The sequence below is a fragment of the Rhipicephalus sanguineus genome, chromosome 6 (assembly GCF_013339695.2).
Source record: "Rhipicephalus sanguineus isolate Rsan-2018 chromosome 6, BIME_Rsan_1.4, whole genome shotgun sequence".
Classification (NCBI taxonomy): Eukaryota; Metazoa; Arthropoda; class Arachnida; order Ixodida; family Ixodidae; genus Rhipicephalus; species Rhipicephalus sanguineus.
Genome location: NC_051181.1, coordinates 153,755,304 through 153,781,882, shown reverse-complemented (window position 1 = coordinate 153,781,882; position 26,579 = coordinate 153,755,304). Strand labels below are relative to the sequence as shown.

The window sequence follows — 26,579 nt, the reverse complement described above, 5'->3', positions numbered from 1 at the left end:
CGGACTACGGCTCGTGCAGCTAGCCACCACACCGGCGGTCACGACTCTGCAACGAGACCCGGCCGGGACACATTTCATTCGGCGAGGAGGATCCCAGTGTGCGGAGGAGGTCGGAGATAAGCTTCGCACTTTCCCACCCCAGGAGACAGACAGACGGTGTGCCGACGGACGCGTCCTAGGGAATAGCGACGTAGGGGCGAAAGGAGGAATCAACACGAGGATAAACGAAAGGAAGGAGAGCGTGTTTGCGTGCCTGTGAAAAAGGGGGAAGCGCCGGAAAGGGCTTTCCCCACGGTCGCCGCCTCGAGCCGTCGCTCGCCCGTCGTTGTCGTCGTCTCAGCTCCACCTGCCTTTCCCCCCACGTGGTCTGGCGTGTGTGCGTGCGTGCGTCGGGGACAGTCTTGGAGGTTTCGCGCCCGTGCGTGATCCCTAATCGGCCGCGGCGGGGGAGGTTATGAATAAAGGAAGAAGAGGCGGCTGAAAAGGAAGGCAAAAAGGGAATCAAGGAAGGGCGGGGTGACGGACGGCCAACGAGGGGCGTCGGCCCGCGGCTGGGCCGCGCTGGCGGCCGCGTCGCGTCGTCAGGACGCGCGGGCCAGGGCGCCCGCGGCGGCGGCAGTGTTGGCCGTGGCACCGGCGGCCGAAGCCAGAGCGCGCCACTCGGTCTCCGGGCCTCCGACGGGAGTGGGAGCGGCGGCGGCGGCTCGCTCCACCAAGAAGCGGCTCTCGGCTGCGGTGCACGCGACCACCACGCTCGCGCTCGACGCCGGCGTCGTCGCGGCCGCCGTCGGCAAGAAGCGCACGGCCTCGGTGCGTCCCGAGGTGATGCTGGGCAGCGCGGCCACCCTGGTCGGCACCGGACCCGCGCCGCCTTCTTCCACGACCAACGCCGGAGGTGTGATGGTGGTGGACGCGGCGGGCGCGAGGCGCGCCGGTGCTGGGGGACCCTCGACGACGATGATGCGGGGAGCAGGTAGCGAGAGGGACCCGAACGTACTCAGCGAGTACCTGCAGGTGAGCGGTGGTGGTTAAAGAGCGTGCTCCCTATGTCGCAAAGTCGGCGTTACTGCGAACGGACTCGCTCTTAGCATTCTTTAGATTAGCAGAATAGGTTTTGCGCAACCGTCTAGTGCATTTTTCATCATGTCCTGTCATTCTCAGCAAGAACATTCAGAGCAGCAACCTTCGAGTAATTGCTCTTGGTTATGCTTGATTTATTGTAGGATATGTGCGCAAAGCTCGGACGAACACAGGAAAAGCGATGTAGACAGAAGGAGCGCAAACTATCAACTGATTTATTCGTTCTTGAAAGAGCTCATATAAGCTTCTTCAAACGTCAGAAGCAAAGAGGTTAAGGAGAAAATGCAAAGAATTCATGCCCACCTCATGTCAAGCAATACCTGCGCAAGAAATTTATCATCGCCCAACAAGAAGTTCTTCTAAGTTATGCTTGATATAACATATTTAGTAGCATAACACATCGTATCGCACCGGTAACGTCTGTATCAGTGTAAGTTGCCATTATGGGGCTATAAGGCATGCACCAGAGCATGCAGCTGCGTCTGAGGGGTAACATAGGTTATACAGAAGCTCACCGTTAGCTGTTCACGGGACGGGAATTTTAAACAGGCTGAAAAATATGCCATCTGACTTCTGAGATTTTGCAGAATCAGTTTTCAGCTTCCAGCAAAACGGGAATTTAAACAGGGGCGAGCTTTTACCCGACCACAAGACGCCCCAAGTTCCTGTGACACACTTAGGAAACGCCCCGTGCTCTTTCGCACCGCCTTCACCTGTGATGGCATTTCTTGAGTTGGGGAACGCTCCCAAAACTACCATCATCGCTCCGTGCTCAAAAAAAAAAAAATGGCCGCACTGATTACCAAACCAGAAAGTAGTGCGCTAACTTCAGCTTGTGCGAAGGAGAGTACACTTTACCATGTAATTCATATCGCGTATGTATTGCTGTCTTCTTGATGGTCTTGTACTTTCTCGTCATCTGGCTTTATCCTCCGTTATTCTCATCTTCAATCGCAACGTAGTAAACCGGGTCTTGAAGTCCTAACGTCTGAGCTGGTCCCATTGTGGTTATCTTTCTGTGTCTCTCTACGCGAAAATGCTGGATGCCCGTATACTTAGATTTAAGTGCACGTTAAAGAATCCCAGGGGGTCGAAATTTCCTGAGCACTTCACTACGGAGCCCCTGATAATTATATCGTGGTTTTGGGACCTAAAACCCTAATCATTATTATTCTTATTGTTATGATGAAAGATGTTTATTTGAAGATGGGCTGATGGGCAAAAGGGGCTGAATGGCTGCCGCCTGGCACCGATACTCGCAAGCCAAGCGCTCTTCGTCCTCCTCTTCTTTTCGTCCTGCCTGTCGCGTTAGCGTAGCACTCCTCCCTCCACAGACGAAGCCCGCCGCGCGAGTAACGGCTACGTGAACGCGGAGTCGCGCGGACGACAGCGCTTTAGGCGCGCGACGTGAACAAGTTGCGTCTGCCGAGAACGGTAGCCGTGGTTTAGGAGACGAGCTATCGAGTACGTGAGGTCACTGAGGCGATCGACGATGACGAAAGGGCCGGTGTAACGTGCCAGAAACTTTCGACACAGGCCACGCTTGCGAAGCGGCGTCCAGAGCCAAACTATGTCGCCTTTGTCGTAAGATACGTCCTTGTGCCGTGAATCGTAGGTGATCTTGGAACGGTCCTGGGATGCCAGCGTACGAAGCTGAGCTACACGCCGTGCCTCCTCTGCGCGGCAGAGAGTCTGGGCAATGGAAAGGTCCACATGAGTATGAAATGGCAGAATGGTGTCAAGGAAGAGTCGAGGTGGACGAACGTAAAGAAGATAGAAGGGGCTGTAGGCAGTGGCTTCATGCCTCGCCGTGTTGTAGGCGTACGTAATAAAGGGGAGGATGTCATCCCAATTCTTATGCCTTGAATTGACGTACATAGAAATCATATTGGTGAGCGTTCTGTTCGTGCGCTCGACGAGACCATTTGTCTGCGGGTGATAAGGGGTCGCGTGGCGAAATCGACAATCACAGAGACGCAAGAGTTCTTCGACCACGTCGGCAACGAACTGGCGTCCACGATCACTCACAATAATGCGAGGTGGTCCATGGCGAAGTATGACTGTAGACAGGAGGAAACTCGAAACATCGATTGCCGTGGCTGTTGGTATTGCTGCGATCTCCGCATAACGCGTCAGGTGGTCAACACAAACGATGACCCAACGGTTGTTGTTTGATGAGCGCGGGAAAGGGCCGACAAGATCCACTCCGACCATTTCGAAAGGTGTTGAGGGTGGTGTCAAAGGGTGAAGGAGTCCGACCGGGGCAGTGTTCGGGCGCTTGAATTGTTGGCATTCGTCACAACTGGCCACATACTTTTCTATAGTCCTTCTCATTCTAGGCCAGTAGAATCTACCTTGAACGCGGTGATACGTTTTGGCGAAACCCATGTGTCCAGCGGTCCCGTCATCGTGCATAGCATGGGGCACGTCTCGTCGCAACTTGGTGGGGACCACTAATAGTAAGCGTGCACCATCAGCCGCGTAATTCTTTTTATAGAGCAGGTCATCTTGCATAACAAAGCCATTGTTGTTTGTCGGCTGAGCAGCTGAGTCGAAAAGGGCATCCAAGTGCCGGTCGTCACGCTGTTCTTTCCTGAAGGTGGCGAGGTCGGGAAAACGTGTATCGTCAATGGCGGCTAGGAATTCATCAAAATTGTCGGCGTCACAAGCAGTTGTGGGTAGCGGGAGCCGCGAAAGACAGTCGGCGTTGGCATGCTGGCGGCCACTCTTGTAACGGACCGTAAAGTCAAATTCCTGCAAGCGTAGCGCCCACCGAGCAAGGCGACTAGACGGGTCACGGAGACCAACTAACCAACATAGCGAATGATGATCGGTAACAATCGTGAAGTGATGGCCGTAGAGATACGGGCGGAACTTCTGGACAGCAAAAACTACAGCGAGACACTCTTGCTCCGTTACGGTGTAATTCTGTTCAGCCTTGCTCAACGAACGGCTGGCGTACGCAACGGCATGCTCGGCGTCACCAAAACGCTGGATGAGGACGGCACCGAGGCCAATTCCACTTGCGTCGGTGTGCACTTCCGTTGTGGCAGAAGGGTCAAAATGGTGGAGTATGGGTCCGGAAGAGAGCAGGAACTTTAGCTGCCGAAACGAAGAGTCGCAATCCGTTGTCCAGGTGAAAGGCGTGTCCTTGCGTAGCAATGAGGTCAGAGGGTACGCAGTTTCGGCAAAATTGGGCACAAAACGTCGAAAGTACGAGCAAAGACCTAAGAAATTTCTTAACTCGCGTTGCGACTGCGGTTGCTTAAAATTGCTCACTGCGGCAACCTTCTGTGGGTCTGGCCGTACGCCGTGCTTGTCCACTAGATGTCCGAGTACTAGCGCCTCTCTTTGGCCAAACTGGCATTTCTTTGAGTTGAGGGTAAGGGCAGCCTGTTCGAGGCACGTCAAAACAACGTCAAGTCGCTGGTTGTGTTCTGCAAAAGTGCGACCGAAAATTACGACGTCATCTAGATAGCATAAACAAATCTCCCATTTTAGGCCACGCAGAACCGTGTCCGTGAACCTTTCGAACGTCGCGGGCGCGTTGCACAAACCAAACGGCATAACGTTGAATTCAAACAAGCCGTCTGGTGTCACAAAAGCTGTTTTCTCTTTGTCAGTGGAATGCATCGGTATTTGCCAATAGCCCGATCGGAGGTCCACAGATGAAAAGTAGGACGCCGAGTGGAGACAGTCAATGACGTCGTCGATACGGGGAAGCGGATACACATCCTTTTTCGTCACGGAATTGAGGCGCCGGTAGTCGACGCAAAACCTCCAGGATCCGTCTTTCTTTCTCACAAGTATGACCGGTGCCGCCCAAGGGCTAGAAGAATCTTGAATGACGCCCTTGGCCAGCATGTCATCCACCTGGTCAGCGATAACCTTACGCTCCGACGCGGACACGCGGTAAGGCTTCTGCCTTATTGGATGCGCTAACCCGGTGTCGATCCTGTGACGAGCCCGTGTGTTGGGAATGCGCACTTCCTTAGCTTCCTGGCTAAAATCAAACAGCGATGCATGCTTCCTGAGGACACTGACCAGCACTTGACGCTTCTCGGAGGTCAGTGACTTGTTAACCATATTCAGGAAAAGTGATGAGTCTTGAGGAACACCAGGGCTAATATCAGTTGCTCGGGCTTCTTCGCGCGATGTGTCATTATTTAAAGCTGCTATATCGATGCTGGTATCCACTTCAAACGATGCAAGCCTCATACCCTTGGGTAGCACAACAGACTCGTCAGATACGTTTGACACCCAAAGTGTGGTTGTTCCGCGGGCCAAAGAGATGACGCATCGAGGTATGAACGCACTTTTCTTCGTTATGATCGAAGACACCGGTTCGGCAATAGCAGCAAGTGCATCACTGTCAACACTATCAGCAGCTACTCGAACTCTGGATACGGAATATGCCGGGAGGACGACATCTTCAAGGACGGCGAGGGTGCGCGAACAGGTAGAAGGTCGGTCGGCAAGAGGGGGCAGGAAAAGCTCGCCGGTCCCACAGTCAAGCGTGGCACCGCACTGCTGTAAGAAGTCGAGGCCAAGAATTACATCATGTGTAGACTGAGCAAGAACTGCAAATTCGGCTTGATATAACTTGTCGGAGAAATAAACGTTCACAGTGCACACACCAAGGGGTCGGAGCAATTGTCCACTTACAGCACGAAATGTGTTAGCGTTGTCCCAGTGAAACATTACTTTACGACCGAGTTTGGTTTTGAAATCCAGACTGATGACAGATACACTCGCTCCCGTGTCTACTAAGGCTGACGTAGCAACATTGTCCACTAAAACACTAATCTTGTTGTGATGCATGGTGACTGGCGGAGGCATAGGGGAATGTGGCTGATGATGACCGGCGACCTCACCTCCATCGGTCGCGCCGCCTAGTTTCCCGGCGGTGGGGACGTGAGACGTCGTAGAGGAGACGGCGACCTGTGTTGCCGTCCAGGCGGTGGCCTCAAGCTCCGCACGGAAGCTGGCGAGTCGCTGAGGTAATTCAGCCGATAGGGCGTCCTGCTATCAGGGCCGGGAGGCCAGTTGGCTCTGTCACCAGGGTGATTGTTGCGCCGATAGAAAGTGCGTGGTCGCTCAGTTGATGGGGCTGACATGCGACGTCGCTGAGGACAAAATCGGGCGACGTGGCCGCGGACGCCACATTGGAAGCAAATGGGGCGCTCACGAGACATGCTGAAATTGCCAGCGGGAGGATACATGGCGCCGCCGTCCCACGTTTGAGAAACTGCAGATGGGCCGCGTACGAAGCCGTCGTGGCCCTCGTAACCGAGATGGGCGTTCACTGCAGGGCTTGGTACCATTGGACGCGGTGCGAAGTTGTATGCATCAACGGAAGCAGCGTTGATGGACGTCACACTCGGATCGCACGAAGGAAGAGGCCGGCCCCCGAGCCCGAGGAGAGGGAACAGACGCCGCTTCACGTCGGTCGAGCTCTTCCCGCACCACTTGGCGGATAATTGACGCGAGGTCAGACGGGGCTGGAGCGACGTCAACGCTGGCGACAGTCGTTACGTTGGACAAGCGGCCGAACTTCGGTGTGATGCGCTGAGCTCTCAAGGCTTCAAATGTGCGGCAGTGAAGGATGACGTTACTCACGGACTCTAGATTCTCCGTCGCGATGAGGTACTGATAGACGTCCTCTGCAATTCCTTTCAGAAGGTGACCCACTTTGTCCTCTTCGGTCATCCGAGGGTCCAGGACCTTGCACAACTTGAGCACTTCCTCAATGTACGTTGTGCAGGTTTCCCCAGGAACCTGAGCGCGTTGCATCAGCGTTTGCTCGGCACGATTCTTTTTGGCCGCTGGATCTCCGAAGCACTTCCTAATCTCGTCGACGAACTTCGGCCACGTTGTCAAGCTCTCCTCGTGGTTTTCATACCACACAGACGCGGTTCCCTTAAGGAAGAGGCCGACATTGGTAAGCTGACCGGTGGCATTCCAACCATTGAACCGACTTGCCCGTTGGTAGAAGCTCAGCCAAGCGTCCACATCCTCACCGGCTTTTCCTGCGAAGGTTCGTGGCTCGATGTAGGGTTGCCATGGGTGACCTGAGGCGGCCGGTGTCGGGAGACCGGAAGCGGGTGCCAGATGCTCGTTGTCCGTTTCGGGATCCATCTCTGGCGGCAGACCAGCAATTCGTCTACTTCGGCGAATCACGACGTACTGCGTCTCTTCAGTCGGTGCGTCGTCGTTCGTAGGGAGCGCCGTTATCGTACCCCGCACCTCTCACCAAACTGTTATGATGAAAGATGTTTATTTGAAGATGGGCTGATGGGCAAAAGGGGCTGAATGGCTGCCGCCTGGCACCGATACTCGCAAGCCAAGCGCTCTTCGTCCTCCTCTTCTTTTCGTCCTGCCTGTCGCGTTAGCGTAGCATTATTCTATCTCTTTCTTTCTCTCCACCTGTAGACCCTGCCAGGGCTGTTGCCCCGACCCTGTAGCGATGTTATTTATTCTGGCGCACTAAAGTGCGCCGGCGCCTGTTCACAGAGATCGGAACTATGTAAATACTGTACATAAAGATTTCCTTGCTTCAACTTGTCTTGATGACTGCTTCGGGTGCGATACCCACTCGTGCGCGCTCCGGCCACGCAACCCCATTCCCAACACTAAGTAGCTACAAGAGTTATATATATTTATTGAGATTTTACGTCCCAAGACCGCGATATGATTATGAGGAACGCTTTAGAGGAAGGCAGATTTCTGGCTAAGTGTATCTTTTTTGTCCGCAATACCGAAATAGGGATCTCAGTTAACATTATTTCACACTTCTCACTATTTAACAACTCTAACATTTTTTTTTTCCTAATTGCAGCGTCATTTTTAAAAAGTAATCATGCTTATGCTGATAATCTGTAACACCTGTGATACGCCAGCATGTACATTTTCAGACTATACAGAGAGAAAAAGATTGGAAAGGGGGGGGGGGGGGCAAGGAGGAAGGGGGAGTACAACCAGGGGCAGTATCCGGATAGCTACCCTGAACTTTGAAGGGGAAAGAGAATGCGGAAGAATGAAAGAACGGACGAGTCTGTAGAGGCACCACAGGTTAGACCAGACATTAAAATATGTCAATTGCCATCTCACTTCATAACTAATACTTCGCAAGACCACGTGCCTGTTGCTGCGTGTGCACAGGCCGGCTTTTGCCTGTCACGCGCATCGTGTACCGAGTCAATCATCGAAGACATGTACAGAGTTTGGTTGCTGACCGCAACAAGTTCACGGCTTCAGTCTCAGCCACGGCTGTATCTTTTCAATGGTGGGCGAAGTGAAAACCACATGCACTTAGATTTAGGCTCACGTTGAAGAGACTCAGGAGGACAAAATTAATCCGGATGCCCGTGCTATCTCAATATTCGTAATCAGAACATGGTCCTAGCCCTGAGAACCTCTTAATCATACTTTATTTAGTTGGACGTATTCCATAACGAATGAGCTTTGCGCAACGGCACAACTTGGTTTAAAAAAAAGAAAGCGAACGAGAACGTCATTATTGCAGTATCTACTGATAATAATTGTTGCAGTTTTGCGTCCTAAAGCCATGATATGATTATGGACATAACTGAGAGCCGCTGTAGTGGAAGGCTCCGGAAATTTCGACCACGTGGTGTTCTTTAACGTTGTAGGGTTTTGCGGCTGCGGTTAGCCCTGAACCCTTTAGAGACGAGGCCGGGGCACAAAGGGACACATCTTTACTCGTCCAAGCCTCGGCCGCGACTGCCCGCTGCCAGCGGCTGCTGATCGCGAGCTGTGAGCGCGCCATCGTTCATCGCTCTCTTCTTCTATACGGTCGGCGCGCTCGCAGCCGCCGTTCGTATAACGTGCACCTAAGTCTAAGCACACGGACCTCTAGCATATCGCCTGCATCAAAATGCGGCCACCGAGGCCGGGTTTCGATCCCGCAGCCTTCGTGTCAGCAGTCTAGCACCATAGCCAATAAACCACCGTGGCAGGTGCGACATCCTGCTAGGGTACAAACATATAAACTAGACCACTGCGGCAGGTGCGATATCTCCTAGGGCACAAACAGCGAGTGGTTGCTTCTAAAGCGCAGTTATTTGCAGTATAATATACGTTTGTCAATGTTTACCGCTTAGTGTTTCCAAGCTCCCCCTCCTCCTCCTCCTCCTCCTCCACCGCAATCGGCGTAGTTGCTTTTCACGTTCCTTTTCAGAAAGAACGACGTGCGGCGTCCTTGTCCCTACCTCGGACCTCGCGTGCCTATTGGTGTTTACGCAGCATAGAGGTCATCGCATCAACAGCGGCGAATGCGCTTTGATACCAAAATATCTTTCAGCAAATAACGCGGCCATCTCCCGCAGTAAAGTGCACTAACCACACCGTGAACCCACACGTGGACCAAGGACATCACACGCCTCTTTCCACCCGCCGTCAACCCTCACCCGCAATAGAGTGAAAGGTGCGTGTGCAGCGTATGGTGTAAGGCTTTGCCTGTAATGGGATTGGCCGCTCACGTGCTGCGCGCCATTTTCTGGAACGCCCGTATGTACACCACGAGTGCGCTCTCTTGGAAGGCGTACCACGTGCCCCACGCAGCAGCACGTCGCCACACAAACACACGCATTGACAAATCGATCAGCGTCCAGCTGACGACCCCAATGCGCATGCGCCGTCTTCGCCTGATTCTTGTTGCCGACCTTGCTTTCTCCACACAGTCAACGTGTTATTTTTGTTTGCTTGTTTTTATTTTGTGTACGCGAGGCAGCTTCGCGCTAGCAACGCTCAGAAGGTGAATCATACAATAGGGCTCGTGCTATTACCTACTTTTCTTCACGCTATCTTTCCCTTTTTCTTTTTGGATTTGCCACTGTTTACGCTGTATCGTATACCTTTTCATCTTTCTCAAAGCTTTTTTAAACACCTTGCTAAAAGCTGTTTCACTACTCACGTCGTAGGACTCTGTACGCGTGTGACATAAACAGGTTAGAAAAATCCGCGTAATGTGACCACCAGCAACAGGCTGCTTCCTTCGGATTGGGGCATACGGCGGCAGTCGATAACGGAAGAAGGTCCAACGCACTATGAGCCCGCTGTGGGTCATTTGCCGATCGTTCAGAGTCGTGGACGCGCGTGGTCGGTCATTTTCCGAAACGAAACCGGAGTAGTGGCGCGCATATCCGAGTAACTCTGCCCGTTTCGAACCACTCGAAGGCTAAGAAAGGGGGAATTCTGAACACGGGGCACCTGGTACAATCATTCGTCTGCAGTTCCTGGATGAGAGTTCGGAATAAACGTAAATGCAGAGAATTGAAGCTGATACAATATGCACAGCGTACTGTATTGATAACCGTATTGATTTGATTATACTGAATTCATCTATTCCAGTGTTGCCTTTAAATCCATCGTAAATAGCGCAACGAAGCGGGACAACAGGAAGGATGGCGAACACAGGCGCAAATTCTTGGACGAAGTAAGCAAAAAAAAAAGAAAAGAAAAGGAACGGCTCGGGAAACTTCAGAGGTATTTTTTATCAGAAAAACTTTCCAGGAGTTCGTTATCGACATATCGATAGGGCTGTGCAATGCAGAAGTGAAATTTCTTTCACGCCTGGTTTGGTAATTTCTTGTATTATATCTATTGTTCGTTGAAACGGTGTATCTGCGTCGCTTTTTGATATATAAACCTGTGGATCAGCCTTCAATAAAATCAGTTGCAAGTCTGCGCCTGCGTTCGGCTTCCTTTCTGTTGTCCCGTTTCGTAGCGCTATTTATGATGAATTTAATGTCAAGACACCAACTCGCTCAACGTTAAACTATTTTAAAGTGTTGCCTATTTTATTAAGTGCAACAGCTTCTCAGCCATATAGCGCATGTAAGACGTGAAGATCAGCTGCCGTTCCTTAAACCAGCAACAGCTTCAAATTCATCTGGAGGTTAAAGATATTCATTGCTTATGCAAAGCGTTTGAGAAGATGGACTTTTAGGAACGAATATCTAGGCGAATACAGCCCTTTTCTTAAGACGCATGTCACCGCTGACAAGGATCTGTATTCACAAAGTGTTCTTACGTTAGAATCCTCCGTAATAGAGCATTTCGGTCAATCCTGATGCTGGACATGCGTCAGCAAAGGCGGCCAGCCAATGGTGTATAGCACTTAAGGACGAAAACGTCCTTGAATTTGGCCTCAGCTTCGTTGATAAGATCAGGATAATATACCACGCGTTTCTATGTATTCTTCCAAGCGCGGGTAAATATTCGTACGTGGACATTTCTGACTCGCTGTACCTCGCGCTTTGTGCTTAGTTACGCAAGAAACTAAAGATTAACGGTACTTCGTCATCGTGAGTTGTTGCTGGGTATTTCCCTTTGAACGTCATCAGCATAACGCGTTGGAGAGTTGGATTGTGTCGGTTGGAAAGCTGGTGTCACCGTAAGCAAATAAACGGTTACTAAAGAAATGGGTGGCGTTACAGCTGTGTGATATACAAATTTAAAGGGACCGAGAACCAATTTTTATGGTGCCTGTTTTCTTTAGCGCAACGGAAAGCTTACCGGTGAGAGTGTCTAATCACAGAACGGTAACGTGGAAAACGCCGTGAAACATTTGTAATCAGAATTTTTCTATCTGCGGCGGATATGAATCGTAAACACAAGCGACAACACATGCTGCAAACAGTGAGCGCGAGAGCGGTTCGTGTTCGAGCAAGGCGGTTTGCTGCGCATGCGTACACGCCGCGCGCATGCGCCGCGGCTCGACAAGTTGCACTGGTTGCCGCGAAGGCAGCGCCGCTTCTCACCGGGCAACTCCTTTTACCTCGTAAGCAGGACGAGATAGAGCGGGGATAGATAATAATATACATACTCTAATTTTCAGGACTAATTATGGCGCGCATGACAGCATGAGACTACGTGACTACGTGCAGCAAAATGTGATCGACTCCATAATACAACTTCAAGGCTCTTCCGCTAGGCTGCGCGACATACCGGTTTTTGTTACTTTTAAACACGATTTAAAAATATAAATTCTACTGACAACGCGAAAATGATGCTGGAGTCTGTCATTATATTTCGCTGTCTTTTCACTTTTACGACGATCTAATCACACGTTGTGACCAGCTGTCGGTCCCTTTAAGCGACTTGGCAGCAAAGTACTTGGGACTTTCGAAGTGCTTTTTATGCAGGCCCCTGAAAGTTCGTTCTATAATGGCGTTCGCGATAGAGTCGTGATCTTATGGAATCATTCATTATACCGGTAATTTCGTTGTATAGGCGTTAGACTGCGTCTCATCGTCAATCGCTTTGCTAAATCTCGAGCATTTCGACGTGTTAAAAACATTCGCGAAGTACTCCTGTTTGTTTTATATATGACAAACACTGCAGACGGCGGCGCCGGTCTTTCTCTCAGCTCCTTTTATGCGCCGCTCCAGAGTTCGCGCGTGCGGCCAGTTAATTGAACGCTTGGGATCCGGGTTAGGAAAGGGAGGCAGGGAAGAGACGCTGTGGGTTGGGCGGAGGCTAATTGGCTTCATTGTATTCCCCTAACGATTCTGCCGTGCAGTGAAAGAGCTAGCGCCGCTCTGCACCTGCTCCTCATTACGGACCCGGGTAACGAACACTGTGGAAGTTATTGAACGCATTGTGTTGTCTGGGAGGAGCAGTGCTCTTTCCTTGACACCGAACTCTGGCGCTTTGAATATGAACATCCTGCTTATTTATCCGCAGGTTCACATTGTTAAGCTGCTACACAGAGGCTGCATTGATTTTATACAAACGCGTGGATAGGAGTCGTCAAACGACGTCGTGACATCTACACAATTCAGCTTTGCGAAGCAAGAAATAACAGCAAGTACAAGCTAGTTTTAATAAATATTGTGCAATACGATTGAATATTGCGCAAAAACTCACAGGGTCCCTTATGCCTAAGTTGACTCAAAGGCGAAATGCATCGTATTTTTCTTTTATTGCGATAGCAATTATATGGACAGTCTCGGCTAGTTTTTTCCGCCGCCGTCATGCACCGTATATATATATATATATATATATATATATATATATATATATATATATATATATGTATATAAAAGTCCCAAAGAAAAATAATTCAGAAAAATGCTTCCGAAGCGCGGAATCGAACCAGCGACTTCTCGCTCCGCAGCGCGTGGCGCTAACCGCTACGCCACAAAGCGCAGATCCTTCAGGTAGCTAACGGCGAGCGTTATATACACACCCTTTACCGCTGGCAGGACTCGGAGACGGCAGGCGCTTATAAGCTTTTTTTCATTACCAGCGAGATGGCGCGAGGAGCGCAACGAGCGCATTTAAAAGTCGTCGGCCAGCTCGCTCGCTTCTTCTACTATTTGCGCAGGGAGAACCTTGCCCTTCCGCTGTTTGCTCGCTCGGTATTTGCTGCCGGGGGGGGGTGGGGTTAGATGTTTCTGCAGCGTAGCAGCGCGTTCATCACGGGCCGCTTTTCTTGCTAACGCATTCATTGCTTCACCCTTGCAGCAAAACTGTGACTTTTTTCTTTTCATTCGATTGCATTGATCCGTCCGCCCCGAAAGCTTCCTGCACCCCACGTGCCTCCGCGATCGGCCCACCTATGACCAAGCGTCGATGTTATGTGGCACAATAACTATGACGTCACACATTCTGTCGATCTGTGCCTTCATGACGACATCACAGGGTGACTTCATCACATGATGATAATTTTTTGCATCACTCGTGTTGGCGCCGACAGTAAATTTTCGTGTTTGATGAGGAATCTGAGGCGTTCACTTTATTAAAGAGAACAATATGCAAACTACGGTTGGAAGACATTTTATGCGTGCACACAGTGAACAAAAAATTCACATGAGCGCCTAGCACAGCACAATATGCGAAGGAAACATTTCCGGCATCTCTCCTATGCGTTTTTTTTCTTTCTTTCTGTACTGGCTTGTATTTGCAACGGTGACTTAATTTAGATTTTAAAAACGTCCCCTTAAGATCCTTGCGGGCTGAGAAACGGGCTGCAAAGAGGGCGATTATGCGTCGCAAATGTCTGTAAGTGTAGGTAACTGGTGTTTTGAGCAACGATGTCCCGTTTGTGTTTCAGTTTACGCTCAAGACACATTTTACACGAATTTACGCCGCCGTTCTATGGATCATTCTATCTTAAATGAACACAAAACGGCAAAATAGACTTAAAAGGAAACTTATAGCACATAGATCACACGCACTCACATATGAACATCGCACATCGCAGTAGATGCCTGGTGCAGAGCAAGCTGAAGTCAGTCTTATATAGTTCTGTTGGATATATATGGCACTCGAAAATAGACATTCTACTAACACTGGCCACGAACATTAGTTAATTAAACAATTAATTTTAACGTTGTGATTAGGGGATTACGACTTTGGGGATTAGGCGTTGGGGGATTAGAGGATTATAGGGGATGAGGCTATTGTGGATTAGGCGGGAAAAGGGTCTCGATATCGTGGTGAGCGTTTTCGTATCAGTCTTTGCACTTCCTGCCTTCCAGAATACACCGTCACTTCATACGAAAAGCATTACTTAACTATTCACGTAAAACGACAGGACTATTGATTGTTATATCCATTCATTACGTCCAGTACAATCCGATGTACTCCCTCCTTAGAGAATATAAAGTTATTTTCCAGCCGACTCGCCTTAGAAACAGTTCAAAGCCCAACTTCATTCGTCTCGGCTTTGAATCCCACCGTGAACTCTTCTGTAACAAAGCGAATCCACTTAGAGGTTCGCTTTCACAGTTCCGGCTTGTACAAATAAAAAATTAGAAACGCCACTGATGCCATTATACGTAGAACAATGAGCCGTTCAGCAAATAACTGCCGATTCTGCGCTTCTGTGGGCACAAAGAAGACGTGTGCTCTGGGTGCGTAGATATGCTTTTTGTTTCTTTTTTTAAAGCTGCGCTGCGCTCCCGCTCAAATGCGACCTTTTAACGGAATTTCTCTCATCGGGCCAGTGAACGCAGAAAGCCCCGCCCCCCTTCCAAGCGAGATTATGTATTATTGAGCGCCCGCAGTAGGTGATTTCAAACACGTGCGTCAACTTTGTCACACCCCAATGCGCTCGAGCTTATGTGAAGGGATGCTGTGTCTCTCTTCGCCTAATTTTATTAAACATATTTGTCTACATTACATGGTTGTTCTCGTTACTTAAAATAGCTCCTGCTACATTAACGCGTTCCCAGCACAAACCGCCAGTCACCCATTGCGCCGGTTGTCTTGAGGTGCCGCTGCAGTAAAGCACACATGATATAGCTGTATCTTGGAGTGCTGAAACTGAAAAGTATAAAGACCGGTTTTATGCACGGTACTGCGACAATTTACAAAAAAGCTTCGACTGGTATACTATACTCGGAATAACGGTGTTGTGTGCAGTGCTCTCGAACGTCAAATCGATGCCGTGCGCATGTGTATCGGCTCGCGACCCATACCCTGACGTGTGCGCCGACGTACATGACGTGTCTAAGCAAAGTGTACACGACACGCTAACCGTGTGTAGACAGAGCAAAAGATGAATAGTGTGCGGATGGCAGCAACATTAATGGGAAGGTGTAATTACGTTCTTGCTTGCGTATATGTACGAAATTTCTGACCCAACCTTGCTAAAATGTCAAGTAAGTCTGACGACAAGCCGGTGGGCGTTATAAGTACGCTGAGATGTACTCTGTGCAGAATATATAAGCTCCTGCTGGGGCAATAGATTCGAATGGAGGCGGGGAAAATGCGTTCATTTTGTTGCGCTATAAACTCCCCGATAAGAGGTATACTTAATGACATAGCTCTCTTGCAGCGCCCATGTAATTAAGGACGAACCTGACGCCTACCTACCGCAGGCGCCGGCACCAACCTGAGAAGGCCGCCCATGTATGTATTCATCGGCAAAACAACGAACGAAAACATGTAAACAAACCACTACTCTCGCATGCCCTCCATGCTGAAACGAAACAAAATGCAGAAAACAGCCCGTATAGCGCGATAAAGATCTTCTTTCTATTCTCTTCTTCTGTGCGATTCTTCTGTGTATTATATCATTTCTTACACGAGGCCACAACAAACGTGCCGTGTTCCAAAAAGCGGCAATTCTGCGGATAATGACTCCCTTGAAGCGTCGTCGTTCTTGGAGCGTGTACCAACCCGTACCGTTCTATCGATCGGCGCTGTACGACGAGCGATGTGCTGCGCTTTTCTGCGTATTAGCTGTTGGCAGCACACTCGCTGTTTCCGCTGCTTTTTGAGTGTAACACCCGTGCGGGCTTTGTGACCCGTAACCAGCTGCCCGCTTACAGGAGGCCTTGTACCTCATTTGGGCGAGAGTGTGTGTTGCTGGAGAATGGAAAGGGAACTAATCCTAAAGTCTTCATAGGTGGGAGCAGTGGGAGAGGAGAGGTCTTATTAGACTACCTCCACATACGTGAAAGGCCACCAGCATACGTTGCTTTTTACCTGAGTGAAATAAAAAGAAGCCCCCTCCGCGAGCACATGATTTCGCAGTTCTGCGTGACCTACTTTATAGCAATATTTGGATCTTGTATTGCGTTTTAGTGCTTGGCCGCATGTAGCTCTAGCCTATTATCTGCTCGGGATATGCGGTCGTGTTGCGAAGGTGTGTATGTTCATCGCTGGGACGGAAGCTCACGTACGGTTGCCTGCGTAGCGTGTATTGCGCGATAGCCTCGTACTTGAAGAAAAATAAAAAATATTTGACAGTTATTCGCGTGCTGTGCCTCTGTTCTTATACGACTTTTCTTTCTCATTTTTAATTCGTCATTTCGTTCGTTTCGATTAGTCGCGCAGTGGTTCTTGCAGGCTGTGTCATCCTTATCTGTGGTCGAATCAATAAGCCGTGTTCTGAAGGCACGTACTTTACGTTTATTAGAGACGATACTTCATTACGAACGCATTAGGACATACGGGAAACGGCGGGAAAAATCGCAGACATGCGAACAAGATATAGAAGATCGCGTAAGTGAAGCGTCGATATTAGACGCAGCTAGCCAACCAAGCATCGTCGAGCGTTGGGCTCATGTGCTCGCCAGAGTGACCATATATCTATAGCCGCAGTCGGCTTGATACGGTTCTTGCGACATTATACGGCTGGTTCATAGTCACGCAACGAAAAACAATGTAATCATAGAATGTACAAGATACAGGCCACCTATGCACAGCTTTTTTTTTATTTCTAGCTTTGGGGAAGCGCTTATCGCGAGCGTGGTGTCAGAATAATATTGATCACAGTGAACTACATTGGTGTTTACTTGGAAAGTTGAATGCCAGTCTCAGGGACAGGTCTGTTGACGGAAACATGTCGACGTCGCTTACAGCAGCTTAGCGAAGCACTATTTTTTTTTTTTTATGTGGGCGATAGGGTGTACGAGGCTGTGCAAGGTCGGCTTGATCAGCAAAGTTACGCTAGGATTGCAGGAGCACGGCCGCTCGATGAAGAACGTGTGTTTTTCATCGAGCGGTCGTGGCAGGAGTAAGAGACATACTTAAGGAGAGAAGCGTTCGGGGAGCTTCTAGCGAGGCCAAAAAAAAATGTGCAGTGGCTCAGCTCGGCTATGCCAGGATATACGTAGCGTTAGCAAAGGTTCAGCTGATGATTCTTAGCTTTCCAGATTGTCTAGGATTATTAGCCTTCTTCTGTTCATTCTTCGTACGCTGAACCGCTAATTGCCAGGCAACTACTTCGGGATGCGATGAGATAAGCTTCTCGGCTCTTCTGCGCCGTCGAGCAGCATTTGCGCTCTCCTTCTCCATGGCGTTACCCACCTGCAAACGCCAGTCAGAGGCACTATCAGCGGCCTCAGCGCAGTGTCAGACGGCGACTGCACAGCGAAGGCGAATAGCTGCGCGCGCGCTGGCGCCACTGTGTCTACGACGTCACTGGTCTCGAATGCGGCGCAGACCAGCAGCGGCGAGCCGCGCGCGGCGGTGTCGGAGAGCGCGTGAAATGCCAGCTCCGGTGACTCAGCTGTGTGACATCACTGATCCTCGCGCATGCGCAGCACGGCTCATGACGCTCCACACGAAATCGGCTCCGGCTAGGCAAGTGTAGCTAACGCTAGAAAAGGAAGAGAGCGCCAGATAACGAAGATGTTGTGGTTGAGCTGCAGCGAGCTACGTACACATCGATGTTTGCAAGCTTATAAGAAAGCCTAATTTTGTATATGAGCATTTCTTGTTTATCAGCTAATTTTATGCTCTGAGCATAAACTGGGAAAGAGAGAGAATGTTAAACACGTTAGGAAGCAGGTATGTAATCATGCGAAACGAGCACAATTATGTCTATAGCTCTACGATTTTGCTAACAAGGGGAAGTTTGCGTTCAGAAAATATCTTGCAATGTGAAACTGCAGTGAGTATTGAGGAAAAACTTTAGCTACGAGCCACCATGCGTGCAAAATACCTTTATTGCTGAGCATTTTTTGGGGGGGTTGATATCATGTGCTGTCAGTATTTAGCGAATCTCTGGGACAGTCTAGCGCTCAGACAGGTGAACAGCAATTCTTCCTTTAAATACGCGCTAAGCTAGTTAAATCAAGGTATTACAGTCCTCATAATTCAACGGCATAATTTAAGTCATTATGCAAGTTCTACGTAGTACATGAGTGGGGCAACGAAAAGGCAGTGTAGGCGTTTATGAAGTGACCACGTCAGATCGGAGAAGTTGTTAAAAGGATTAGGCAATTTTTGTTACGCAGTGGATCAGAAGCGTGCTAATTTTTTTTCGATTAGCAGCATACTGAATATAAACAGTTATAATATCCTTGCATTCCTTGGCTGTTTGATTCATGCCGCCGGAACTAACAGAATCAAGCTCCTTGGTTCTTCCTAGTTTTATCCCTCATCAGCAGAACTCTTAAGTGCCATGCTGAGTTCATCCGTGCCTGAATGTATCATCGCAATAAGTAATTTAATAACCAGGAGATCTTATATACAAGACAGGATATTTCCGCGCGTTTAAGGCTTCGGCAGTCTTGGGGATTCACGTGGGCCGAATAAGCCCCTGCGCGAAGCCCTGAGCAATGCGGTTCACTAAATGGTTGGCTTCTTCCTCCAAGGATAGAAAAAAAAGGCCTACAGTTGCTTCTTTTATTTTTATTTTGCATCCATATTGGCTAGATATATATACACCACGAGAATATCTATATTAAATCAAGTGCGCATATTCATGGTGTAGTGTTTTACAGTTGTGCCCTTTGTCCTATTGAAGGTGCAGAACTTCAATAAAGTAGAAGCCAACACTCACTGTCGTCTGAAAAAGCAAGTCTCAGTGAGCTGTACTTGGATAAAAACCTTTTCGCTGTCACCGAAGATGGCGATTATGTTTAAGATGATTGGGCATGATGAGCGCAAGGTTTCTGCTGCATCGTACAATAATCTATTTCTACGTGAAATGCTCCCCTTAAAGTAGTCAATGCCTCCCCCCCCCCCCAAAAAAAAAACAGTATCATTTTGTATGCGTATATATACGCGCACGCATACAAACACACGAGGGAACATACATAAAGAGTGGTCGATCCCCTCCCCGCACCCCCGAAGAAAAATTCTGGCCACGCCCATGGTTGCGTAAACCACACTAAAACTAACGCCCACAGTTGAAATAGTCATGTCCTTTAACAAACGCTATGGCGTCACAGTCTGTCCCGTCCTGTAGGCATTGAAAAATATCAAGCGCACGTGTCGATGGCTCACTCCAGGAACTGATGCTTGATTACAAGTAATACCACATTCTCTTCGCATTTGGTCACCCACAGACATTACTTTAGGCATAGAAATTTAGCACTTCGTCTTGATTATTTTCTCTCCCTTTACTGCTTGGTCTCCCGGCTACTCAATCAGCGAAGAAAAAAAGAGAGTCCGTACGGTTTCGTTACGATTCCAGTACTTCCTTATTGCTATTTCATGGTGATTTTGCTTTCGTAATATATGCAATATTATAGATAACGCAATACTGCGTGTCGATTTTCATAAAATTTTCTGAAGACTTACCCCATCTGAGTTTAGAACAGCGTTCTTTTGTCTCACCACTTTCGCGTCGTAAGCCGTGTACGTAACTTGCGCCGCTGAAAAGTCGACAACGCCCTTTTTCCGTATTCTAATGAATCTTGAGGTCACCAATCACGATACGGAGTCTGCCTTATTTCCCGAGTCCTTCCACGAAACAAGATCCCGCGCCAGTGCCGTTTACGAGTGCAATTACCAGAATGAATATTAAGAGAGTGAGTAAGTCACCGTGCATTGCAGAGGTTATTCAAAAGAATGTCAGCAGTGGAATGCATGCAGACGGTGTGTTTCCCCTCATTCTATAAATCTTTCAAGGAGAGGACCCAGAAGAACGAGACGAAATGCGAAGAAGCGGCGCTTCAAACGTAATCCGCTGCAACGCTGAACGTATGCACAATGTCTCAAGACCTTCGTGCCGAGACCGCATTTGTAATGTAGCCTCGGCGTGAATCTTTTCCATAGCATTCGAGTCACGATTTGTTCGTTCTGCAGCTGCTCTCGTCGATTCTACCACAGTCCCGTCAATAAGCTGTCGCAATAAAGCACTTTGTATCAGATTGTAACGAGTTCTTTTATATCAATAATGCAGGATGACCTCGTGGATGTGTATGTAGATTGTGACATGTGGCGTCACTTGTTTCCATGAAAATATATATCACAATGAAGAGCTCGCCCAGCAGTGTATGTTATTTCATTGGTTTCAATATTCCTGCGTGCCCGTGATGACAAATTTTGATGTCTTCATATTTTTTTTATCACTTCGCCGTCAGAAAGAATCGATACACGGTTATCTAGCAGTCATGCAAGTCGCTTTTAGTTATTTTATATTTGTCCCGCTTGAAACTTTTTTTCGCAACAAAGTCTTCTCAACGAACTTAAGGTATTGCTGATAATGGTTTCATCTGTCTTAATGTTTGGTTATACAATAGATGTTAATGTTGGATACCGATAAAGCGTGAGGAACAAGGATCCTCCTTGTTGGTTCACTCCAAAGTTGAAACAAATGTGGTGCCACATTTAAGCAGATTTTTTAATGCTTTTATTTGTTACACCAACAGCTACATCGTTTAGGAGCTTGGAAAGCATATAGTCTGCATGTGATTTAATTCGATAACAGTCAGGTTAACATATATATTTGCTGGTGTACTTCTTTCCTCAATGAGCAAACAATTGTAGGATTTTTGCTTTTGTATTTCAGCCTGTACTTTGTGTCTCATTCTCTTACTCACTCTCTCTCTCTTACAAGGTGATCCGTTGCAGCCTATAGCAATTAATATCGTAATGAAACCTTATACGAACTAACGCTCCATTGGAAAGACCATGTTACATGTCTGTGCTATGTGCTGACCTACGCGAGCGACGAGTTCTGTTTGGTCATCCGGCTTGACAGTGTTGTGGTGGCCTCTTGTCCTTGTCCTGCCTGGCAGTCGCCGAAGAGGTGATCCTTGGTTTAGCACTCCTGGGGCTGAATCCACGCAGCTATTTATTCGTAAGGCACCTTTCCAATTGGCTGGGCACATTCACTAATGATATGTCGATCATCAGGAGTGGCTGAAATTTGCTCCTAGAAACTAGCGTAAGAGCTCTCTGTGGATACCGGCCTTTACGTCTGGAGCCAAGTTCGCAAAGCCGTGTGGCAAGTGTTCTTTGTCGGTGGCTTGCTGGCTCCTCTGGGTATATGTACAGCATCATGATTGGCTTAGTTTTTCTTACGAACAGCTCCATCGCAAGACGTTTTTGTGAATACGAGTTTTGATGCAGTGTTCAGGTATCGTAACATATCCCCACCACCACGCGCAGGTGGAGTTCGACGACGTGTTCGCCGAACCGGAAGGCACGTACTCTCTGGACGGCGTGTGGAAGGCGGCCACGGTCACCTTCACGCACACCAAGAACATCTGCTACCGGGCATTGAGCCTCTTGTGCGCCGTGCCCCTGGCGCTGATCGTGGGCATCAGCTTCGCCTGCCTGTCCTTCCAGCACATCTGGTGCATCGGGCCGGCCATCCGCCACTGCCGCGTCAACTGTCACGTGGTGCGCCAGTACATGCGCATCATACTCGAGTCGTGCTGCGCGCCCTGCTTCTCCGAGATGGGCCTGGTGCTCAGCAGGATCCGCGTGCTGCACCTTCAAAATGGGGATAGGCATCACATGGAGTCCATCTAGGCTGGCTCCGTATAAGACGCGTGCTGGCCAGGAAGTCACGCTAGCGTACACGCCCCCGCTGTTCGACATGACAGGGACCAGCCAATTAGCGTTAGGTCAATCATTGCTGCCCAATATAATCGAAGCTGTGCTACGGGCACCACTTGGCGTCACTGACGTCATGTTTTTAACCCGCTGCTTTCCTAACGTTGTTGGAAGATAAGCTTTGCCCTTGAAATTAGAGTGTTCATTTAACGCAAGTCAGTGAAAGCTTTTTGGACCAAACAACTTCGTTGAAGGGCTTGTTTTAGCTTTAGAATTCTAATTAAATATTCCCTGTCTTGTTGGACTTAACATCAGAAAGCGTGTTGACTGTACTGTACTTCGCGCCGCCAGCATGAATCCCATCTACCATCTGTGTTGAGTTTTAGCGTAGGTGAAGACGAGGCCGATATGTCGCAGTATCATCCTTCTGACTCCCGTGTTCTCTTGCATTGTCCAAGTACATACCAAGAAAAGCCAGTAGATATGGATACAGCCAACCTGTTTTACTGGTACACAAAAGAAGGAACAACTCTGATGATTTTATTTCAGTATTCTACCTACAGGATACGGCCGCATCACTGCAAAATCAGCCCTGTTGCTGCATATAGACAAATCAGCTGACTGAATTCAGTGGCGAAACACTTTGCTGAGTTTACAGAAAGAACACTGTTCTTTCTCCCAGATTATTCGGCTCTAGTAAGCGCATCAATTGAATGGAGAGCCATATTTCATAGTTGAGGCATGTCTATGCTTAATTATAAATCTGAAGAAGCTGCACTCACAAAGTCCGCAGAAGTTCACACCCAACAAATGAATGTCGCTAATCCTCCTACAAGCAAAATGAACATACCAAGTTCAGGTCCCCTGATAGCTGTTCGGCAAAAAAAAATGAATCAAGTACATCCTCACTTCACACAGCTAAGTGGCTTCAGGATAAGATTAGCGCATCTGAAAATCCGTATTCATCCATGCTCTCAACCTCAACACATGCAGAGTCATCAAGCTGCCCTTTCCTACGCCACAAAATCGGTCTACATCGTATCTAAGCCTTCAGTCTCACCGACGCAGAAACAGAACGCAGCCAGTATGTATCGTCGTCACTTTGTTAACTGTCGTCGTTCATACTACTCTTCGAGTTGACGTGGATAACCAATCAGTATACGGCACTGAGATGTTTTATACACTGGGACCAAACATAATAGCACCAGGACTGAGCAGCATTAGTTCGTCGCCGCATCAGTTCTAGCGAACACAATCATCTATAGAGCGTTTTTTTTTTTTTATGAAACCATATTGAGTTTTGTCTCGACATTATATATTTTTAGCAGCAATGTCCTTCGAAATTTGCTGCGATGGAAGCAGCTGAAAGAAAATTTCTGTCGGGCATTGTCACGTTTCTTATCACATCAGGTATGAAGTTTATAACGCAAACACATATATTTCATGTTATCGACACAAAATCACGCAATCAGGAGTCGTAGTCCTGTCGAAGTGCCCTACGCAGACAAAATTGCACGAAGATAAGTAAACGTCCAGGGTTAAGTCCGCACATCTACGGTTGTTTCTTCTTTTATGAAATATTTGTCTTTTCCCGAACAGGTGTCTAGTTTTGTTTATATAGTCAATGTGCCTGTGATCAGTTGTGTGCGGATGTGTCTCATATCCAAGCATTTGTATAACCGCGTGCGTGTCGCTTCATTCTTCACAAACTGTTCCCTTGTATCATGAGAACCTCAGGCGCCTCTAATCAATTATTCAATGTAGCACCCGCGCGAATTCCTCCTTCAAATGATAGCTTAGAGAATGCTATCTGCTTTATGAAGCGTGGCCCCGTCCCTGCAATGTAGAATACATGTATATTTGGAGAAGCATTTCCCAAAGGCTACGTGCATGCATTCGCGTGGCTCCTGGTTTGTGTGTGTTCAGGTGTCGATGAACGCACTAAACGGAATTGATCGATGGGCCAGTTTTTGCTGGACACAGCGACAGATCAAGAGACCAAGAAAATCGCAGCTGTCGTTGTTTGTAGTTCTTTTTTAATTGAGTTGTGGTAATTGTGACACGAAGCAAAACGAAAGTGTACGAAGAAGCAATGTGCCGCTGGTGGGATACGAACCGACAACCTCCGCACGACGCGTGTAGAGCACTACCAATTGTGCTACGACAGCGCCTCTTCCCCAGTCGAAAGTTAGGTGGGCAGATGAGATTAAGAAATTTGCGGGGATAACGTGTCCGCCGCGAGCGCAGGACTGGGCTAATTGGAGAAACAGGTAGATGTATCTGCCTTGCATTGTGCATAGTCAGGCTGCTGATGCTGATGATGTGTATCTACGTGCAATCCTGGAAGTGTTAGTCCGCGCCGCTCGTAGCCATGGCGCCGAATGCAGAACATTCCTTTTGTCCGATGGCTTCGCGTATTAAGGGAACCTTACAATCTGGGAGGGGACCAATGAATCCTCGCATGCTCCCTCAAGGCATCGAACATACCGGAGTCGAAACGCTCTCCGTGGAATGAACGAAAAACTACATTTAGTGCCGCCTGAGATCTTCTTGGCCCTATTATCCGCCGGGTTCATGTAGGTTGTTAATAGTATTTAAACACAGCGTCACATTGGCCGCCGTAACAAAAAATTTGACTGCCTTTCCTTTTCTTTAAGACAACTAAATCCAAAGCCGTTTTCGTTAAACTGGCAATTTGACTAACTAGAGCTGTAGTCTTGAAATGTAACGTCAGCCTTGGCGGCGGGGGGGTCGACGATTCGATTCCCGCCGGGCACCCGCTGGTTCTCAGATGTGCACAAGCCCAACCTGGCGCTAGGCTTTCTTCACGGGTGTTTCGCTCGGGAAAGGAGCCCACATCCGTTGAATAAAAAAAGAGAAGTCGCGAGCCGCTTTTGCTTTGAGTTCTGCGCAGAGATATTTCAAACACGCGTTCACTAGGGCACTTTATATTCATTCCGTATTATTATCAAACACCCATATACTTCCTTCAACAGGTATAGCGGTGCGCTAAAAAAATGTTTGGTGCAATCACCCCATCCATTCGTTTAACCTTCCGTTTCTACAATGTTTTGAATCTCTAGAATTATTTTCATAGAGAGTAGCGCTGGGCGCGCAGTGGCACAAGAACACACAGCGACACACGGCGTTAATGTCGCTGTGTGTTATTCTTTTGTTGATGTTCGCCCGTCGTTTATTCTACACAGAGATCATGTACCAACGAAGCCAAATTTCAACCGAGTGATAACTTACCTTGTCAGTGTCATTAGAAGTCTAAGACAAAGAGAAATCTTGAGAATAATCGTTGTGTGGTACGTGAAACGTGTACAGAGCTGCGTCGCCATTTCCTTCATGTTTCATACTGCTGCAACAAATACCCCGTCACGCCGCGATTTGTACTGTAATAAAGATGGATGTTATATCTAAATGAAACGCTTCCTGTTTGACACCCTAAATATTTCCTTTTTACCTATATATTCGCCATTACTGTGCAATTTCGCCAAGTTTCTTGATCGCTCCACAAGTCGACAAAACGATCATAGCAAAAGAAATAAAATTGGGGCAGCTACGCGCTAGAGGTGCGAAGAGTGAGGAAACAGCGTAGCTGGTGGCGTTCCCCTTCTTTCTTCCCTCCTCCTCACCCTCCCTTCCCTTTCCCACCCCTTTGCTATACTATACTATACAAGGCTATGCTATGCTTCACCCTCTCCCCTCATCTTTTCTCTCCTCCTCACCCTCACATGACTCATCCTCACCGTTACCTCTCTTTCCCACCCCCTTGCTGTACTATACTATACAAGGACATGCTATGCTTTGCACTCTCCCCTCCTCTTTTCCCTCCTCCTCATCCTCACTTCCCGTTCCCACCAGCAGCGCATTCATATGGTTCCCATAAATGCTTGTGTTCTGTAGTGGGGCTTGCCCAATTCCTGTTGCGCATACCTGCAACTGTTCTTTTTCCAGTCCACGAATCACACCCTACGCCCGGCTTTAACATCTCCGCTGTTAAAAATGAAAAAAGAAAAGGCAGACGTAGGAGCTTCACAAATAACAGACTAAAATGTGGTGGTGATGATGATGATGATGATGATGATGATGATGATGATGATAGTGATGATGGTGAGGATCAGGCACGTAGGCAAGGTGGGCCAGGGGGGCCCGGGCCCCCCGCCCCCGAAATTCGTCCAGCCTTCTATATTCCCGGGCAACTTTTTTTTTTCTTTTTTGCCATGGAAAGACTTTCTTTCGAACAATTAGGCCTTGCCCCCCTTCCCCCGAAAAAA

The 26,579-nt window shown here is 48.5% G+C and overlaps 1 protein-coding gene across 1 annotated transcript; it reads left to right on the top strand.

Moving 5' to 3' along the window:
• On the top strand, positions 1–25,784 carry LOC119396833 (caveolin-3). Its single transcript, XM_037664169.2, has 2 exons — positions 1–1,014; positions 21,907–25,784. Exons 1-2 carry the CDS (start codon positions 826–828, stop codon positions 22,270–22,272), a joined length of 555 nt encoding a protein of 184 aa, XP_037520097.1. The 5' UTR covers positions 1–825; the 3' UTR covers positions 22,273–25,784.
• The last annotated feature ends 795 nt before the right edge of the window (positions 25,785–26,579 follow it).